Source organism: Crocodylus siamensis, chromosome 8 (genome assembly GCF_052110815.1).
Source record: "Crocodylus siamensis isolate JL-2025a chromosome 8, ASM5211081v1, whole genome shotgun sequence".
NCBI classification, from domain to species: Eukaryota; Metazoa; Chordata; order Crocodylia; family Crocodylidae; genus Crocodylus; species Crocodylus siamensis.
Window position 1 is genome coordinate 35543874 of NC_143402.1, and position 16989 is coordinate 35560862.

The following is a 16989-nucleotide window of genomic DNA, read 5'->3' on the forward strand; positions in this document are numbered from 1 at the left end:
GGCCCCCATTCCCTCTCTCTGCCATCTCTCAGCCCAGCTGTTCTGCCACCTCTGATCCCCTGCTCCCAACCTGCTGCCCGCTCACCTCACTGCCGGCTCTGCTCTTAACTGTGCTCCCTACTCATTTCTTGATCCTGACTCTGCCTTCTGCTTTCCTCATTTCTCGTTCCCAGCTGTGCTCTCCTGGCTCTGCTCTTTGATCTTGCCACAGTATCTTGGCTCCCAGCTTCTCTCAGCTCCAAACTGCTCCCCGCTCACCCCACTCCTAGCTCCACTCCTTACTCTGCTCCCAGAATCTCTCTCTCTCTCTCTCTCCTAGTCACCAAGCACCCCAAAACGTTAACACACTGTAACCTGAGTGGGTGTTCACCTGTGTGTGTGTGTGTATGAATTGGTAATTTTTGTATGTACATCGTGTGTGTGTGTGTGTGTGTGTGTGTGTGTGTTGCATATAATTTTATGTCACGCTCTTCTGCCTAACAGTGCGATATTGCGGTCTCAGGCATTGATCTTGCTTGTCAAGTCAACATACTTATCTAGAAAGGGAGTCAGCTGATTTTTTAAAGGGCTGCAAAAGTTATGTGGAGCAGATTTGTAGTAGGTTAAGGATTTGAAGGGATGGAGAGAGCAAGACAGAGTGTATATATATTGGAAAAACAGCTGGGTCCTAGTTGCTTGTTTTGCTTAAGAGAAGTAATGATGCTTAGATAAAATGTATGTACCATGTCCTTGAAAAATAAATTGTGCCCTTCAGAGGCATTTCAAAAGATCTTGTGTGCAGTGTTACACCTGAGTATGTTAATGAAAATGTGAGTATTCCTACAGGGTTAATGGGTTTGGTTATGGGGCTATAGGAGGTCTTGGAACCATGGCAAGAGGATCCATCACCAGCTCACTGAAGGAACAGTCCTTTCTGTCTCTTCAGAGAACCAAAAGGAAGTGGGAGAATGTATTCCCTTAAGAAAAGAAAAAAAACTTGCTGTTCAAACAGAGGAATATCTGTCTAAAAAGAAAGAAATCATCTTTAGATGCAATACACAAATGCTGAGAACTATAAAATAGAAACCATAGGAAAGACATAGGACAAGGATTTACTAAAGCGGGGGTGTGACACACTGCCCCTCAGAGCATGGAGGCACTGGGGGGAGGCACAGTTGGAGACCCCAAGTTTGTGGGGGACACCAGGAAGCTGGGCAGGGAGCAAGTGCAGCAGGTGTATGCAGGTGGGGTAGGGTTGCTTCTCTCCCTGCTGCTGCTATTCTCTACTGATCTGGAGCTATGCAGGGTGCAGGGCTCAGCAGGGGATTATGGCCGTGGCACTCAGGTTCCTCCTTCCAGTATCTGCTCCCTGTTTGTTCTTCCCAGTGTCCTCCCACAAGATGGCAGGAGGTGCTGGAAGGAGGAACTTGTGTGGTGCCACTGCAGCCCCTGCCCAATGCAGACATAGAGGTTAGCCCCAGAGCTGTTCCTCACCTGTGCTGGAAGGAGTGGTTTTGAAGGGAGCTGGGCTGAACTGTGAACACCAGTGGCATCATGCAGGTTCCTTCTTCCAGGACCTACTCCCGGCCAGCAGGGAACACTGGGAGGGAAAGAGAATGGTGCTGGAAGGAGAAACTTGGGTGCTGCTGCCATAGTCCCCTTCTGGGCCCAGTACCCCATACATTGCAGCCCACAGGTGGAGTGGGGCAGAAGCAGCTTTTGGTCTCCCCCCCCCCATGCCTGGATTAGCCAGGGACAATTGCAGCAGTGGCAGAGGCAGGGGACAATTGCAGCAGTGGCAGAGGCAGTATGTGATCACACTGCCACAGCCCCTCTCGATCTGCCCCTGACAATAACCAATCTGCAGGGAAGGATGTTTCATGGTAGTCAATAATGAGATTAAATCAAAGGCTTTTGGAATAACAGCAGCAAAAATTTCAAGGAAAAATAATCTGTGTTAACAAATACCGGGGTAAAAAAATTATTTTGCAAATGACTTGACATAGTTTTGCAATTTGATTCTGTGGCACTTGTGTAATATAGCCAAGTTTGAGTAAGGAGAGGAGTTTGGATTCTGCATAATCTTGGTGTTTGTACATGCTAGGGACATGGTAACAAGTAAGTCATTTATTCAATTAGAGGGAAGCTAAGTTGTAGCTTGCAAGAGTTTTATTCTTTTACAATAGGAAAACCCTCATGGAAGTTCTGGACTGTAATCACGTGTGTATGAGGTTGGATAATGGATGGCCCAAACTGACCGTGTGCTACAAGAACTCTTGGGTTAAGAAAAATGTAGGGGCACAATGAAAATACTTTAATTTTTAGAGCAATGGCTAGAAAGAAAACCCAGTAAAACTACTTTCATAATACAGTACTATCTCTTTCAAGAAACAGTGAATGACTCAGAAATATTGACTTACACTGGTGACTCCATAATGGTTGCATCTCCACCTTGTTAAAAAAATCTGCCAAGGAAGGATGGGGAAGAAAAAATCCAGTGTACAACATGATACTAAAAAGCGGCAGTAGATACATTTTCTACTGCTTAGAGGGTGGGCCAAAAAGATTTTAATTATGTCAATCAAAAGAAAATTGCTTGTATAAAAAATTGCTTCTTGCAAGAGAAGCAAATACTATAATTGGAGAAAATGTATATGAATTGATTTCCAAACAACAGATAAGCAACTTCTAAATGTCACTATCCTGATATATTATAAATGATCAGAGTACATGCAATACGGATTTATTGATTTATTTCTGTCTCTCTGATAGTAGTGAGCTAGTACAGGCTATGGCTGTCCTTTAAATATAATATTTAGGAATAGTGCATCTTATCCAATTTCAATCCCTTGGTGTTTTGCCTGTGGCTACCAAAAGCAAACAAAATTCAATTGCAGATCTGCTGTGACTTTGCAGAGACCTTATTATACTATCCTCCCATGTAGCATATAAACTTTTTTATACAATAATAGGCTGTGGTTGTCCATTTCCTTCAGTTAGTGTAAGCAGGGAATGGTGAAATCAGTGACTAAGCAGTTTTCCATTGTTAACTTAAACCTGTCAAAACCAGTACTTCATCTCTGCTTGTTATGACTCCTCCCTAGCTTTCTCATAGCTAGTTTAAAACGAAGCACTAGTTGTGGCCAAAGAAAATTGAACTAATTTCAATGGCTCTAAAGTAATCCACTTGCAAAATAATGCTACATATGCTGCCTTTTAAAAAGGAAGCAGTAGGTGGTTAGTAGAGGATTCCTGAAGTGCCTCAGGTGGTAATCTTAAACAAGGTGTCTTTTCCTTTCATGCTCTTCTATAAGGTATCCAATGTATATCTCAAGGCTATATGAATGTCAAGCTATGACCCTGTTTTTCAGACAACAAATACTTATTTGCAGTTTTCCCTTACCTAACAGTTCCGCTACTTTAGCTACGTAATTTTGAATATAACTGAGATTACATTATAAACCACAAGCTGAAATGTTCGTATCTGTGCAAAATAGACATGTTTATGTGGTTTCACTGCTGTGAAATGATTTTTACACAGTAGTGATATTGTAGTTATTAGAGTGATTATTACTCCAATGTACTCAGCAACAATACCAAGCAAGGTAATAAAGCTCCATGGTAAGAAATTGGTCTTCATATTATCATAAATGACCCTCTAGATTTGTAGTAGTAGCTTATTTACAGCTGTTGCTAAAGCAATACAGTAAAATTGACAATTGTTATACAAATATATGTTTGTCATATTGAATGTAATAGTCTGAATTCTTGAAATAACTGCCCCTTAGCCAGGTTAGACAAAAGGCAAGGTTTATTTTCTTATCTAGGCCATTGCTTGTTTTTGCCTACGTGCTGAATGTCTTGGTTCTGAATTTTATCTCTAGAGGCCTTTAACAAAGTTAATCTAAAAAATGACCCTTAAGCAAACATTCCAAGAGATCAAAACCTAGGGGCTTTTGAAAGGGGATTGGGAAGAGAGGTCACTGCAGTGGTGTGGAAAATCTCCCAAAGAAACTGAACAAGAAAGTGGACAAATTCCATTGCAGAAGACAAACTGATTACCCAGGAAAGGAATCTGTTGAGCCCAAATTTGGGAGTAGTGACAGGTTTGGGTAGGAGGGGCGCAAGATGGCAACTCACCCAATAAAAACTGTAACCTACAGTCCCAGTTTGGAGGTAACCTCACTTGCAGAATACCAAAGGAAGAATCGCAACTTTTCCTTTTATTCTTGTTTTGTAAATAAAGTGTAAATAATTAAATCAGTTAAGTGTTAGACCTTCTTGGGACTGTGGGCTGCTCTGTGGTGAGCAGGGGCCAGCTGGAAAGTAAATTGGTGCTGGCCAGAAGCCCTGTCCCACTCTCACCACACCATCCCTGACATTTGGGCTGAGGCGGCAACTATTGGGCCGCCACCCAGGTTACATATACATGGAAAATTATAACAAATTTCTAGTTTTCCACGTATAGAGTTTAAATATCAGGGGGTTGTCTTAAATCCAAAGTCATCTTGGATTTAGTTAAACATGGTACTCGAATATTATATTAAAGCCATAACAACTGCTGTGATTGAAAGGATACCTCACAGCCATTCCAGTACTTTCTATTTTTTTCATAATACAACTTTTCTTTAGAAAAGAATGAGAATAGTTCACAAGTATTACTTGTAGAAATGTCAATCCTAAACATTCTAGCAGATTAGCATACACTGCAGTATTGTGCATCAAAGGTGACCATGAATAATCACTACTTAAGAAGCTGAAAGGAAGAGCTTTGTCTACTAGTTAAAGCAAAGCATTAAGACAGTAATCCTCTTGTAAGCAATATGTGGGAGTATTAGAGGGGATAAAACTTGCAAGATGAATCTCACTGAATTTGGTGTTAAAAAACTATTACCCGAAGGATGCTGGCTGTATTTTTTTTAAAACTAGTCTCTTCTGCAAATTTCATATGCCGTATTTTAATGCTGGAGAAACACAAACATATTGTGTAAGTTCTTTGGTTGGGGTGAGGGAATCTGGAGGCTTGGAGGGCTGTGTATAGGATAGTTTACATCTTTGCCTCACACAGAAGAACAGGAGAGGGATGGATTTTGGCATGCATGTACCTCATAGAGTCTGTAGTATAAAAGGCATATTGTATTAATGCTTGAATTGTCATCACAAGGCCTTAGAGGTGATAGCCAATTGGGATAAACACATTACTTCATGTCCCAGCTTCTATTTAAAATGGTCTGCAGGCTTCCTTTTTTTGACAGTGTATTGTTTCATGTTTGGAATATTTGCTTTCAAATCATAGCCTGAGAACTTTTTTAACGATGACTGATTGTGAAGCTTGACTAAGCTTAACACTATTCTCTATACGTTGAGAGAAGGCTTCTGACTGCCTCAATCTTGCGTTTGAGTCTGATTCTTCAAGAGAGATGTGGAAACCTCCCAGTCCTGAGCTGCTGTCACTGACCTCCCCAGGCACCGTATCTTTGAGAACACATAGGAGAGAGAAGCAAATATTGAATCTAAAAACTCTCTTCAACTTGAGCATGTTCAAATTTAATCTTTACTCTTCTTGTATGCAGCAGTAAGGAAAATGTTATTCCAGGCTTGTTAAAAACTACAGGCTTACTTACTGGTTCTTTGCACGTGCAGTGCATACAGTGTGTAGGATTGTGTTTTGCCACATTCAACATACAGTTAAGCTGCACAAGTGACTCATGTAAGTGACATAAGTGGGACTCAAGTAGGAAATGCCAGTGAGTTAGTTCGTTTTGGAGCTATACAGAAATACGTCTCAAAATTCCCTGCAGGTTTATGTTGCTGCTCCTCTCACTTCATTTCAACAACTTTAAACCATAGATGAGGTGTGGAATGGAGACTTTCAGAGTAGGTCAAAAGGTAAGAGCAGTTACACAATAGGATTCAGAGTCATTTCACATACAATAGTAGTCTTACTTCACTAAAAAAAATTATTTTTTTGTCACTTCCTTACTGCAGTATATAGTCATTTCCACTAACCTCAGCTTTCGTTATCTTTTCTCCCATATAATAAAAAATGAGCTTCACATAAATTGTGATTTTAATTAATTAAATATTAGTTTCAAGTTTGAATGCATCTTCTTCATGGGCTTTTTATTAGTCTCCCCTCATGGCTTTTGTCATACCCTTTGCAGAAATTTATTTTGTTAAACTTTTTTTGCTGTTCTTGTGTCTTGCGGATGGTGACCAAGTGGAAATGTTGAGCACATTCAGCTAAAACGTGCTTAATTGAGTTCTTTTAAATGCAAAATGTGTGTATGGTGAAGCTCTAGAGTACCTGAATTGTACCAAATATGGCTCTGCAGAATGGTTCAAGAACACTTGAAACCTGTATACAGGAAAACAGACCATTAGGAAGTATTTGCTCTGTATGTCTGTACTTGTATTTTGAGTTATGGGATTCTATAATGACCTCAAGAACAAAATTGCCGGGGGGGGGTGCAGGGACTAGCTGAAAATAAGAAAGAATGCTGAGGAGCTGCATTTTTGGCAAGGCTGTCAGTAAATACCACATTTGATCAGGTTGTTTTATGGTAGTCTAAACTGCAGCAGGGGCCAGTCACTCCCTACTCAGATCCAGAAGAATTGGCAACACTGGCTCTTCCGTCTTACATTTTTTCGCTTACCATGTATTTGAATAAAAAGTACAATATAATATTTTTAACCTTTGAAAGCCTTATAAATGGAATATCAACCAATGAAATACTGCCTGCAGTCTGCATTCCAGAAAAAAATGGATGTGTGAACTTTACTGCTCTGTAACTATTAAGAAAATACCCCAAACCTCATGTACTATATAAATGCTGACACAACTCTCAAAGTGTACCGTTATTAGGGAACCTATGGAATTTATGGCAGAAGTAGTATGTCCGGCAGCTCCTTGAATCTTGCATGTTCCTCCATGTACAACTTCCCCGCCTCCCCCCCCACCTTGCTGCTGATTAGTGGAGGACCCCACTGCCCACTCCTGATGAGCAGGGAAGCTAAAACTGCAGTTTTAAACATGGCGCCATGTTTTCCCCCCTGCCAGTCAGGGCCCATCTGGGGCCCTGCAGTCAATTAGTGGCGCGAGGCAAAAATGGTGCCATATTTAAAACTGCAGTTTTTGCCTCCCCACTGATCAGGAGCAAGCCGCCAGTGGGACCCCTCCACCAGTCAGTGGGGGTGGGAGGGCAGGGGAACCTGCAGCATTAAAGGAGCCACAGTGGACCCCACTTCCACCATGAATTTGAATCACCCATTAGTGTCCAAGAGGATCACCATAGAATGAACTGTGTCAAGTATTAAATTTATATCCAACTCCAGTAACTGCAATTACAATTGATGGTCTGGCTCTGTAGAATGATTTTGACAATCTTGTATCAATACAACATACTCTCAAGGAATTTCAAATCTATTGTTTGCAAATTCAGGAAGTGTCTAGAGATAAAGCTGCATTGCTGTGAACAAGTAGTGGATGTCTTAAAGTTAAGTGTCTTCAGTTAATGTTGGTTTCAAGAAACTAGGTCAACTTAATGCACTTGAGGGAAATATTGCATCTTCTTCATTCACAAGTTATACAGGAGAGGGAGGGGAACTGCACTTCTTGTTCTCACCACTTAAGTACTACTTGCTACATAGAATGAAGTGTCAAAAACAAAACCAAAACAAAAGCAACAAAACCCCAAGCCTGCTTACTGAAGTTAACTGAAGGGCTGTGCCTGTCTCATTTTACTGATGGAACTATAAAGACAATCTTCCTCCCTGGAGATGCAGACTGCACTGGCAATTAGTTGTTCAAGAATTTTCCTGAAGTCAAGAAATTACCCCTACCTCACACCCCACCTGCCAGCTTTTCTTTCCTTTTAGCTTATTTGCAGCACAGCTGTGCTGTCACAGCCCCACTCTAGTCTCAGCTGTGGGGTAAACAAACTCCTTAACCTCCAACAGCCAAAGCAAACGGCCTGCTGGTCACAACCAGTGGTTCTCAGAGCACAGGGGCAAGGAGAGAGGCAGGTAAAAGCAGGCTGAAGTACCCCCCGACTGGGCTCTCTGCAAACCCACAAGAAGCAAACGGGTATGTGCCACTGGGTGCGCTCAATTCACATGGCCGGAGTCCAGAAAACTCCGTCCGCAACCCCCACAGCCCAGAGATCCTGCTGTGCGGCGGACTGCCCCGCCGGGGGGGACTCGCTGGATGCCTGGGACAAAGCGCCCAGTGCACAGGAGACAGCGGTTAAGCTCGTACGGACCTCGTAGAGCCGCCGCCTGGGCTCAGCCCAGCCCAGCCACTGCAGGCACGAGGAGCGGGGAGGGCGGGGGTGCCTGGCTCGAGCGGTGGTGACGGCGCCGCGGCAGCTGACAGCCAAGTCGCGGAGGCTGCGCGGGCGGGAGAAGCAGGGGTTTGCCCCCGGGACGCGCCGGTAGAGGCTGCCCCGCGGGCCCGGGCGCAGCAGGCCCGCAACTACTCTGACTCGAGGCACGGCGCAGGCGCAGGCGCAGGCGGCGCTCCCCGGCCAGGCTCCCGGCTCGGAGCATGCGCACAGCGGGCCCAGAGGGAATTTTTTTTTTTTTCCAGCGGGCGGTGGCTGTGGCAGCCCGGGGCCCTGTGTGTGCCCGGATGAGGCGGTAGCGGAGCGGGAGGATGGAGAGCGCGGCGGCCTCAGCAGCGGAGGACGCCCCTGGCGCCGGCAGGGCAGGCGCGAAGCGGGGCGGGCGCAGTGCGGCCGAGGAGGAGAGCAAGAACAAGCCCAAGCTGGTGAGGCCCCACGGCGGGGGCGGGTGGTGTTGCGATGCCCTCGGCGTAAGCTGAACCCGGCCGCGGGGCCCGCGCTGCTCGGCTCGGGATCTGCAAGCGTCGCTCCTGCAGGCGGGGCCACTCGGGAAAAACAAGGAACAAGTTGGAGGCGGGCCATATCACCGCTGCCGGGCCGCCTCTCGGTATCGCGCTGGGCCCTGGCAGCGCGCCCCCCGGGTTTTGCAGCCTGGGCCGAGCTCCCAGTAGCCTGCGGTGATCTTTACCCTACACGTGATGTGGGAGGAGTCGGCGCCTCAAGCTCGTGAGCTGCTTCCCTGCCGGCTTCCGGGTCTGGCAGAGAGCCTGGGCGCGGTTCCTGGTTTTTTTGTTCTCTTTTTTTTTTTTTTTGAAGAGAAGTCACTTTGCAGCAAGGTGCAGAGGAGCGAGGTGCTGGGCCGTCGGCTTGCTCGTTTCAAGTCGACTGGCAAAGCTGCTGCTCACTCTGTAAGTTTGCCTGGGTCGGGGTGGCAGCAGGTGACTTGGTGTTAAAGCCTTGGGTAACAAACCTCACAGATACAAATGGTGCTCAGTACTGTATCAGAGAAGAGCCAGGTGAACTGCTCTGGCCCATGCTGTTTCGTTTTGAAGATCAGGATTTGGAGTAAAAACACTGGTCTATTTTACTTTGTGGTGGGTAGGCTTCACAGACTCAAATACCTCAGGACATTTACATTCACAAGCATGCTGTCTCTTCACTTTTAAAATTTTGATTTGAGCCATGGGTAGGCTTCATGCACTAAAATCAGTAGAACTGCTTTGTGCTGTAAGATAACTGAGTTTACAGGTTCAGGTGCAAAGCTGCCACCTTAGAAAAATGAATGCTTGGAAAAACATATAGCAACTTGTGGGTTTTTCAGCTTTTCAGAGTTAGACTTTTTGTTTTTTGGTGCAAAAACATGAAGGTTTCTTGGTTCTGGCAAATCGGCTGTGGTCCCTCCCCCTCTTGATCTGTTGATAAGCTATCACTTCCTCCGCAGAATAAAGTTTGTGTTGTTTTTTTCCCCCCTTCCAGTAGTTTTTTTCCAGGTAATGTGTAGGTAGTGATGGCTTAAATTCCTGAGACAGTTGAATTAAGAAATGGCTGAAGAGGCCAAGCAACAGGGTGCGTTTGGTTGAAATCAAATTGATTTAAATCACAGAACAGGAAACCTTGATTTAATCATTGTTTTCTACAAAAAGTGCATTCTTCTTGTTTGATATCCTTTATTCATTTAGTTTCTTGAAACTTTGCACTTTTAGAGAAAGGTAAGGGCTTGACTGTGTATACAAACTTGCAGAGACACTAGGGCGGATGGATGGGTAATCACCGTCTGTTGTTTTTCATCTTCATATACTGTTGTTAACAAGGATGGTATCTCTGAAGACTACAAACCCTACCTGTGTCTGAAGAACCTGCTCTTAAATTTCTCTTAAAAGGTTCTGGGCATGAAGAGTCCACAACTTTTCTAGGTAACTTCTTTCAGTGCTTGGCCACCCTTATAGTCATAAAGCGTGTGTGTTTTTTAAGGATAGCTGATCTTTCTTTATCTGACTTTAGATCAGGGGTTCCCAACTTCCGGTCTCTGGCCTGCTGCTGGTCTGCATGTTGGTTGCCAGACCAGAAGTGACTGTGGACTGGCAAACCGCAGACCGGAAGTGACAGGCATACTGTGGACCGCCAACCAACCCTTTTGGCTACCTGCCCTCAGTATGCTGGCCACTTCTGGCCCGTGGCTTGCTGGTCCTCAGCACAGAAAGGTTGGGAACCCATGCTTTAACTTTAAAATTTTTAGGATCTAATAATGAATGCTTCTTCACTTGAAGACAGAGTTGCTGTAATAGTTTAGTTCAGCATTTCTCAACCAATGGGTCGTGACTCAAAAGTGGGTTGCAGGATTATTGCAGGTCCCCAGAAATACCCATGAAAGCACAGGTTTCCCCTTGCAGGCTGGCAGTGTTCTAGACTGCAAGTGGCTGCTTGGGATAGTTGGAGGCAGTGGGAGCATGTGAGTCTCTGTGTGCAGATGCATGTGGCCAGCATAGAGTGAGGCTGGGTCACAGGAGCTGCCCCAGCTGCTGGACACGGGTAAGTGTGGGGAGCGGGGGATGGAAATCCAGTGGACTGTCTGGAGGGCTGGGGGGAGGGGTGTGGGTGTCGTGTGTGTGTGTGTGGGTGCCTATCTGCTGGTGCTGGGGACAGTGACTTGGCATGGGGCTGTGCCATGGCAGGGAGGGTGGGGGGAGAAGGAGCCTGGCTCTGCCATGGGGAAAGGAGGCTGGGGCAGTTCTTCATGGCAGGGAGCTGTATGCCTGGGTTGGCAGCACGGGGCAGTCCCCATATACACAGCGGTTTGCATTCACTGCTTGCACTCTGGCCCAAATGGGACAGGAGCAGCTGGGGATTCCTTCTGGCAGGGCTTGGGGGCTGCAGATCGGGAGAGAGGGGCACCAGCATGGCCCAGGAGAACAGGGGTCTATGACTTGGGTGAGGGGCACCAGCAGGCCCAGGGGGTTGTGGCTTGAGGGTGAGGGGCAACAGTAGGGCCTGGGGAGACAGTGGACTGTGGGTTGGGCACTGGCAAGGCCAGGGGTGTGTGGGTTGGGATAAGCCATTGATTTTGGCAAATGGGTCCTGGTACAAAACAGTTTGAGAACCATTGGTTTAGTAAACACCTGAAGGTGCTTCCTTTGAGGTGACTAACATCCTACTACATAGGGTATGGACAAATGCAACAACTGGACTATTATTAAATGTCACACTGATTTGGGAAGACAACTGTTTAGTGTTAGAAGTATCTATCTGTACAGTACCTTGGTATTTCAGGTAGAAAGGTATTTTTATGTATTGAAGTTTTGTCTCCAGCAGCAGAGGTTGGGAGTCAGTGCCCAGCATGCCCCCCAGTACCTGAATTGCAGCAGGGGAGGGGGCCACAAGGGATGCTTGCATTTGTGTTTTGGACATCTCATGGGATAGGTGTTCTGTGGCTTGGGGATCTTTTATTTTTCTACTTTCTCTGTCTCCTGAATATGAGCTCCAAGAGCCTGCAATAGACCAGTGTATGCAATGTTTTGACCTGGATTCCAATTCCAGTGAAGTTTGGGGCTGGGAGGGGGAGTTCTTAGACCCATGTTTAAGGAGGTCACTCAGCCAGCTTCCTCATCAAGGCCAGTGAGCTCCGAGTTCAAGTTTCCAGTCAATTTATCTTTTTTACATGGGGCAAGCTTGTCCCCACAGCAAACAACAAAATAAGCAAGGGTGCAAATAAAAACGAAATGCGCACAAAAAAACTGTGGTCTTCCTTCAGACCTAAAGTTACTCTCTATGAATCTGCCTCAGCCTATCAGCCTCCTTTCTTCTCTCCCCTTTGCCCTCTACTCCTAGAGTTAACATGTTTTTTAACTGTATCCTCACTTGCTAGTCACCAGTTCCAGGTGGCTTCCAGCAGCTGTCTGCTGCTGGTAGCTGGGTCTCAGTGCTCTGCATGCTGATTATCTCCTTACCCTATGTTTTTGGACTTCCAAAATGTGGACAGGCATGATGAGCCACTATGGTGAGGTAGGGAGTGCAGTGTTGTCAACTCTCATGATTTTTGGCATTGTTCTTCAGAGTCTATGCTTTGGGAATGTGAATAACTTAGTTGTTGTAATAGTTCTAAGTTTACTAGCTAGGAATGGTAATGTAGCAAAACAGCTCCAACTTTAACACTGTACTCCATGTGGGGCAGTTGCAGGTCATAAACTATCTTAGACACGTTAAGCCAGTTAGCATCTACATGTAGTTCGTAACAGCAGAGTATAAGATTTTATTAGGTAACTACTTGTGAAGTGTATATATACAGAATGGACTAAAAATGTATGAAATGTTTTCATTAGCTTGATTAATGGAATATACAATAAGTATACAATGAGCAGTTTCTGCTTATTAAAAAAAACAAACAGTTTTTAAGGAAGATTACAGCAATTTTACACTTGGGGTTGTAATGGGTGGTTGTAAATGTAAACATTTGGCTCAATGTTTATCTTCTCCAGACAGTGGACAGTTCTCAAAGCCATGTGATATGTGCTTAACTGATGCTGGTAGAAGAACAGACTTGTTAATTGTGATGTTGCACATTTGCTCTGTGTCTGTGAATTAAATGTACTTTGGGAGGGGTGTCAGAAGAGTTGAAAAATACTAGGAAGGTGTTGAAGTGAATGGACAATTTGCCACAGGTGTTAGAAATTCTTGACAATCATGGTAAATGGGGAAATTAGACTGCTCTGCTGGAGAGCTGCTCCATTCCTTGGAAGTGTGAGCTTGTTAAATTGCTTGTTGGTAGGCGAGATGTAAGGAGCTGGTTGTCTCACTGGGGCCAGTCCCCTGAGTTGCTCATAGTTTGTTCCTTATACACCTTATCTCACCTGTTTTTATTTTGTAGAAATAACAGGAATAAGGAAATATTCTTGTGGGGAGGGGGACGTACCCATCATATTTCTGTGTGACTGTAGATTTGCTTGTTGAAATAGGTCAACCTTTTACAAAGATTATTAAGTGATTTGGTAGAAGTGCATGATCCAGTACTAGTTGATTATGTGGGTCATAAAAAAATATATACATAGTAAAAATGTGGTGTTCTGTGTATGTCATGCACTTTGGCTTGTAGAGGGAGGAAGGGGCAAACTATTTACTTCAAAAAGAAAAGCAGCACAACTCCCCTCTCCCCTTTTGAGCCCCCCTCTGCAAGTTGAGGTTGTACCAGTGAACCTTGGCTTCCATACTTCTATGTACCATTCTCAACAAAACTGGTAATAAGCAGAGATCTGGGTGAGCAGGATGGAGAGCCTGAGCCCTCATCCTACTCTTGGGCAGTCCAGGTGGGTGGGTATTCTGCCCTCACACTCTGCACAGATCTGGGGGGCATGGGTCCAGCATTGGAGTCAGCACCACCCCGAGTCTGTACCTGCACCCACCCACAGTGGGCTCCATTTTGGCTGTGCTGTCCCTACACTCAACTTTACTGCAGCAGCTGCCGCCTCCTGCAGGTGGAAGCCGGGGCTTGGGCACTGCTGCGGGTGGTTGTGGACTCTGGTCCCTGGCTCCATAGCCTTGGCAACTGGGTCCCCACCACTGGAAGAGCTGTGCATCTGGAGTGAGGGGCACCAACCGGTAGGGACAGGGGCTGGGGGGTAGAGGTGAAGTGAGGGGCCTGGACCTGCAGTCTGTAAACTAAGGGAGTAGGGCGAGCTCTGATTTTCCACCCCCCCCATGATTTAAAAAAAAAAATCCAATATTTATAGGTATTTAGAATTAATTTTATTAAAGTGATTGAGGCACTGGTAGGTTTTCTAAAATTGTAAATATCCGTAAATCATTGTTCTATGTATGTATGCAGGGAGGCAGGAATTACACATTGTATGCTTGGAAAACATGTCTCGCCATGATCTCAAGTAGCTTGCCATATAATCGAATGTCATCCCCACTTTGAAGAGCATATTGTCACATTCTTTTCATGGTACAGAAGTGTTTGTTCAAGCTGTCTTGAGAACGTAGGCTGAAGAGAGGGAAAAAGAGCAGGCAGGCACACCACAATAAAGCAGAGAACCCCATAGACCACTTCAGGCACCCACCCCTGTTCTCAAACACACAGAGGGTTGTTAAGCCTCTTTATCCTACCAACCTCCCTATTAGATTTGAGGGACACCAAAGAGTTAAATCCCTCTGGCAATTGGCTTACTGCCCGGCCCTGACCAGAAGTGCAAAATACCAAGCAAAACCCCACACAAATGGAAAGTTTAACAAGTATATTAAGACAAGAACCAGCAAAACCAAACGCAACAGTATAGCGACACAGCATACAGTAGTATAAGCAGTTAAATTATAGAAAGAACCCAGTGCCAGCTGTCACCCGAGGCAGTCGACTATCACCCTAGAGAGCTGATAGGCAGGGAGGCCTGCTCTGCACCCTCATACCCTTGAGTATTTCTATGCTGTTCCTTCACATGCAGGTGGGTACTAAACACCTTGGAAAAGGGGTAGGTGATACTTTACCTGACCAACGCGACACGCAGAAGAAGTTGAGTGACCAGCAAGTGCTCAGGTGATCAGGACCCTCCTGTCATTGCTCCCGAACACTGTCGCACACACGCTGTTCTCCCATGCTCCACAGTCAATAGACGATGGGTTCCACAAACACAAGGACTCAAATGCTAAATCAGTTGCACAAGGCAAAAGTGGGAGAGAGAGTGCGAGACAGAGCAGGTCTCAGCGAGCTCTAACTCAGACAACGACCCCAAAAGCCGCACCAGCCCCTATGCTGGACAGGTTTTATAACATCTGAACCATGCCACCTGTCAATCACATGCAGATCCGATCATTACTCTCTTGATCAATGCCAAAGTCAATCACAGCTAGGACCAGGCACATCAAACTATCCCAACAGCCCATAATAACTCATTAACCACCACAGTTCCCCTGGCTACCAAACAAACAACTGGGTACCAGTCAAGCGACTTGCTGCACATACTCAGTTTTCAGAAGTGGGTCCTGACAACATTAAGGTTAGGAGTTCAGATGTCTTAGAATGCTCCAGCCTGGTGTCATCCTACACTTGCATAACAATGCCAGGACTCCACTGTGTACAAGGGTACATTTCATACCATCATTTCTGAACCTGGTGGTGACTCCAGTATGTACCTGTATCCAAGGCAACTTGGAATTTAAGGAGACACCTACTAATTAGGTTGTATATAGAGGTACAGATAAAAGGAAAATTTACATTATTGACAATCAGCTTTTTTGGCTGATGTGGGCAGTAGTGCTGCTGATAAATACTGTGTGCAAGTGCATAGCTGTGGCGGTGCTGGGAGGGAGGCTACAGCAAATTTTGGGGTGGCAGTAGCCTTCCCTCCATAGCAGCGCGACAGCTGTCTGCCCTGCCTGGCCCAAGTGCAGCTCCAGCCCAGGCTCCCCACTGGGAAAAGCTGGTGCTGCCTCTGGCCCTGAGTGCAGTGGCAGCCTGTCCTTGCCCTGCATGCAGCTCTGGGGAGCACATGCCCCCATACCTCACCTAGGGGTGTGCGCAGCAGTGGGAAGTGCCCCTCCTTCCTACCTTCATGTCTCCTGGATGAGTTGCCGCTCTATCCCACGCCACCCGGGCTGTGCAGCCCCTGCCCCACTACCTCACCACTGGGGCCTCAATCTGATCCCCTTAACGATCTTTCTTGGTGCACCTCTGCTTGTATACATGGAAAATTATAGAAGTTATAATTTTCCATGTATAAAACCTAATTAGTGAAAGGTCATCTTAAATTTGCACTAGCAGCAGAAAGCAAGGAGCCAGACCCCCAGCAATGCACCTGCCAGCCCCTTCCCCTCCCACCCTATTTACTTCTTTCATAGATGTAGGGTCGGAAGGGACCTTATAGATCTTTTAGTCTGACCCCCTGCCCTGGACAGGAGAGAGAACTGGACTCAAATTATCCCAGCTAGGTAAATGTCAAGCCTCGTCTTAAAGACCCCCAAGGTAGGAGCCAACACCATTTACCTTGGAAGTTGGTTCCAGATCCTAGCCACCCTGACTGTGAAGTAGTGCCTTCTAATGTCTAGTCTAAACCTACTCTCTAACAACTTATGACCGCTATTCCTTGTTACTCCGGGAGGTGCTTGGTGCTACTGGTCCCCCCAGTAAGTTTTCCTGCAGGTCTCCTCTGACTCTGGGACAGTTTAGCACTGGGGACTTCAGCTCTGTCTTGCCCTAGGCTGGCAGTGATGGCAGCTCCTGGCCAGCCTGGGTCAGGATGGAGGGACCAGAGCAGAAGATAAAGTGGAGGGGAGTGGTATAGTTTGCAGGAGGTGGGGAAGTAGAGGCATAGGCATGGACACAGGAGTTGGGCGAGGTTGGAGTGGGGGCAGGCTGCAGGTTCCTCCCCTAATTGTGCCCCTTCTGTCAGACAAACTGTTCCAGCCCAAGGTGACTTAGTTCTTGGCTTCTGACCCAAGACCAGGTCCAAAGCTGGAGCTGAGGTGCCATGTGCCTGAGTTAGTACTCAAATCTGGATGAGGCTCTTCTTTTCCCCATGCTGATTGGGGTGAGGTAGGGGATGGGAAGCACATCTTGGATTCAGGTAAATATGATATACTAGCAATTGCCTGTCAGAAATGACCAGGGGAGGGGGCAGGGACAGAGGCCTAGGTGGAGGGGGGTGGATGCTCTTTGGCTGGGGCCAGGGCAACTCCCTACGTCCCC

General features: G+C 46.0%; 1 protein-coding gene across 4 annotated transcripts in view; it reads left to right on the forward strand.

The window, feature by feature from the left end:
- The first annotated feature begins 8302 nt into the window (after positions 1 to 8302).
- DIAPH2 (diaphanous related formin 2) overlaps positions 8303 to 16989 on the forward strand; it is a 768551-nt gene continuing 759864 nt past the window's right edge. For 3 of the 4 annotated variants that reach the window (XM_090061442.1, XM_090061443.1, XM_090061444.1), the window contains exon 1: positions 8303 to 8746. In XM_090061442.1, the coding sequence (XP_089917568.1) occupies positions 8633 to 8746 (114 nt within the window). In that variant the 5' untranslated portion in view covers positions 8303 to 8632. The remainder of the gene's footprint in view (positions 8747 to 16989) is intronic. The other variant, XM_090061440.1, reaches the window with a different exon arrangement.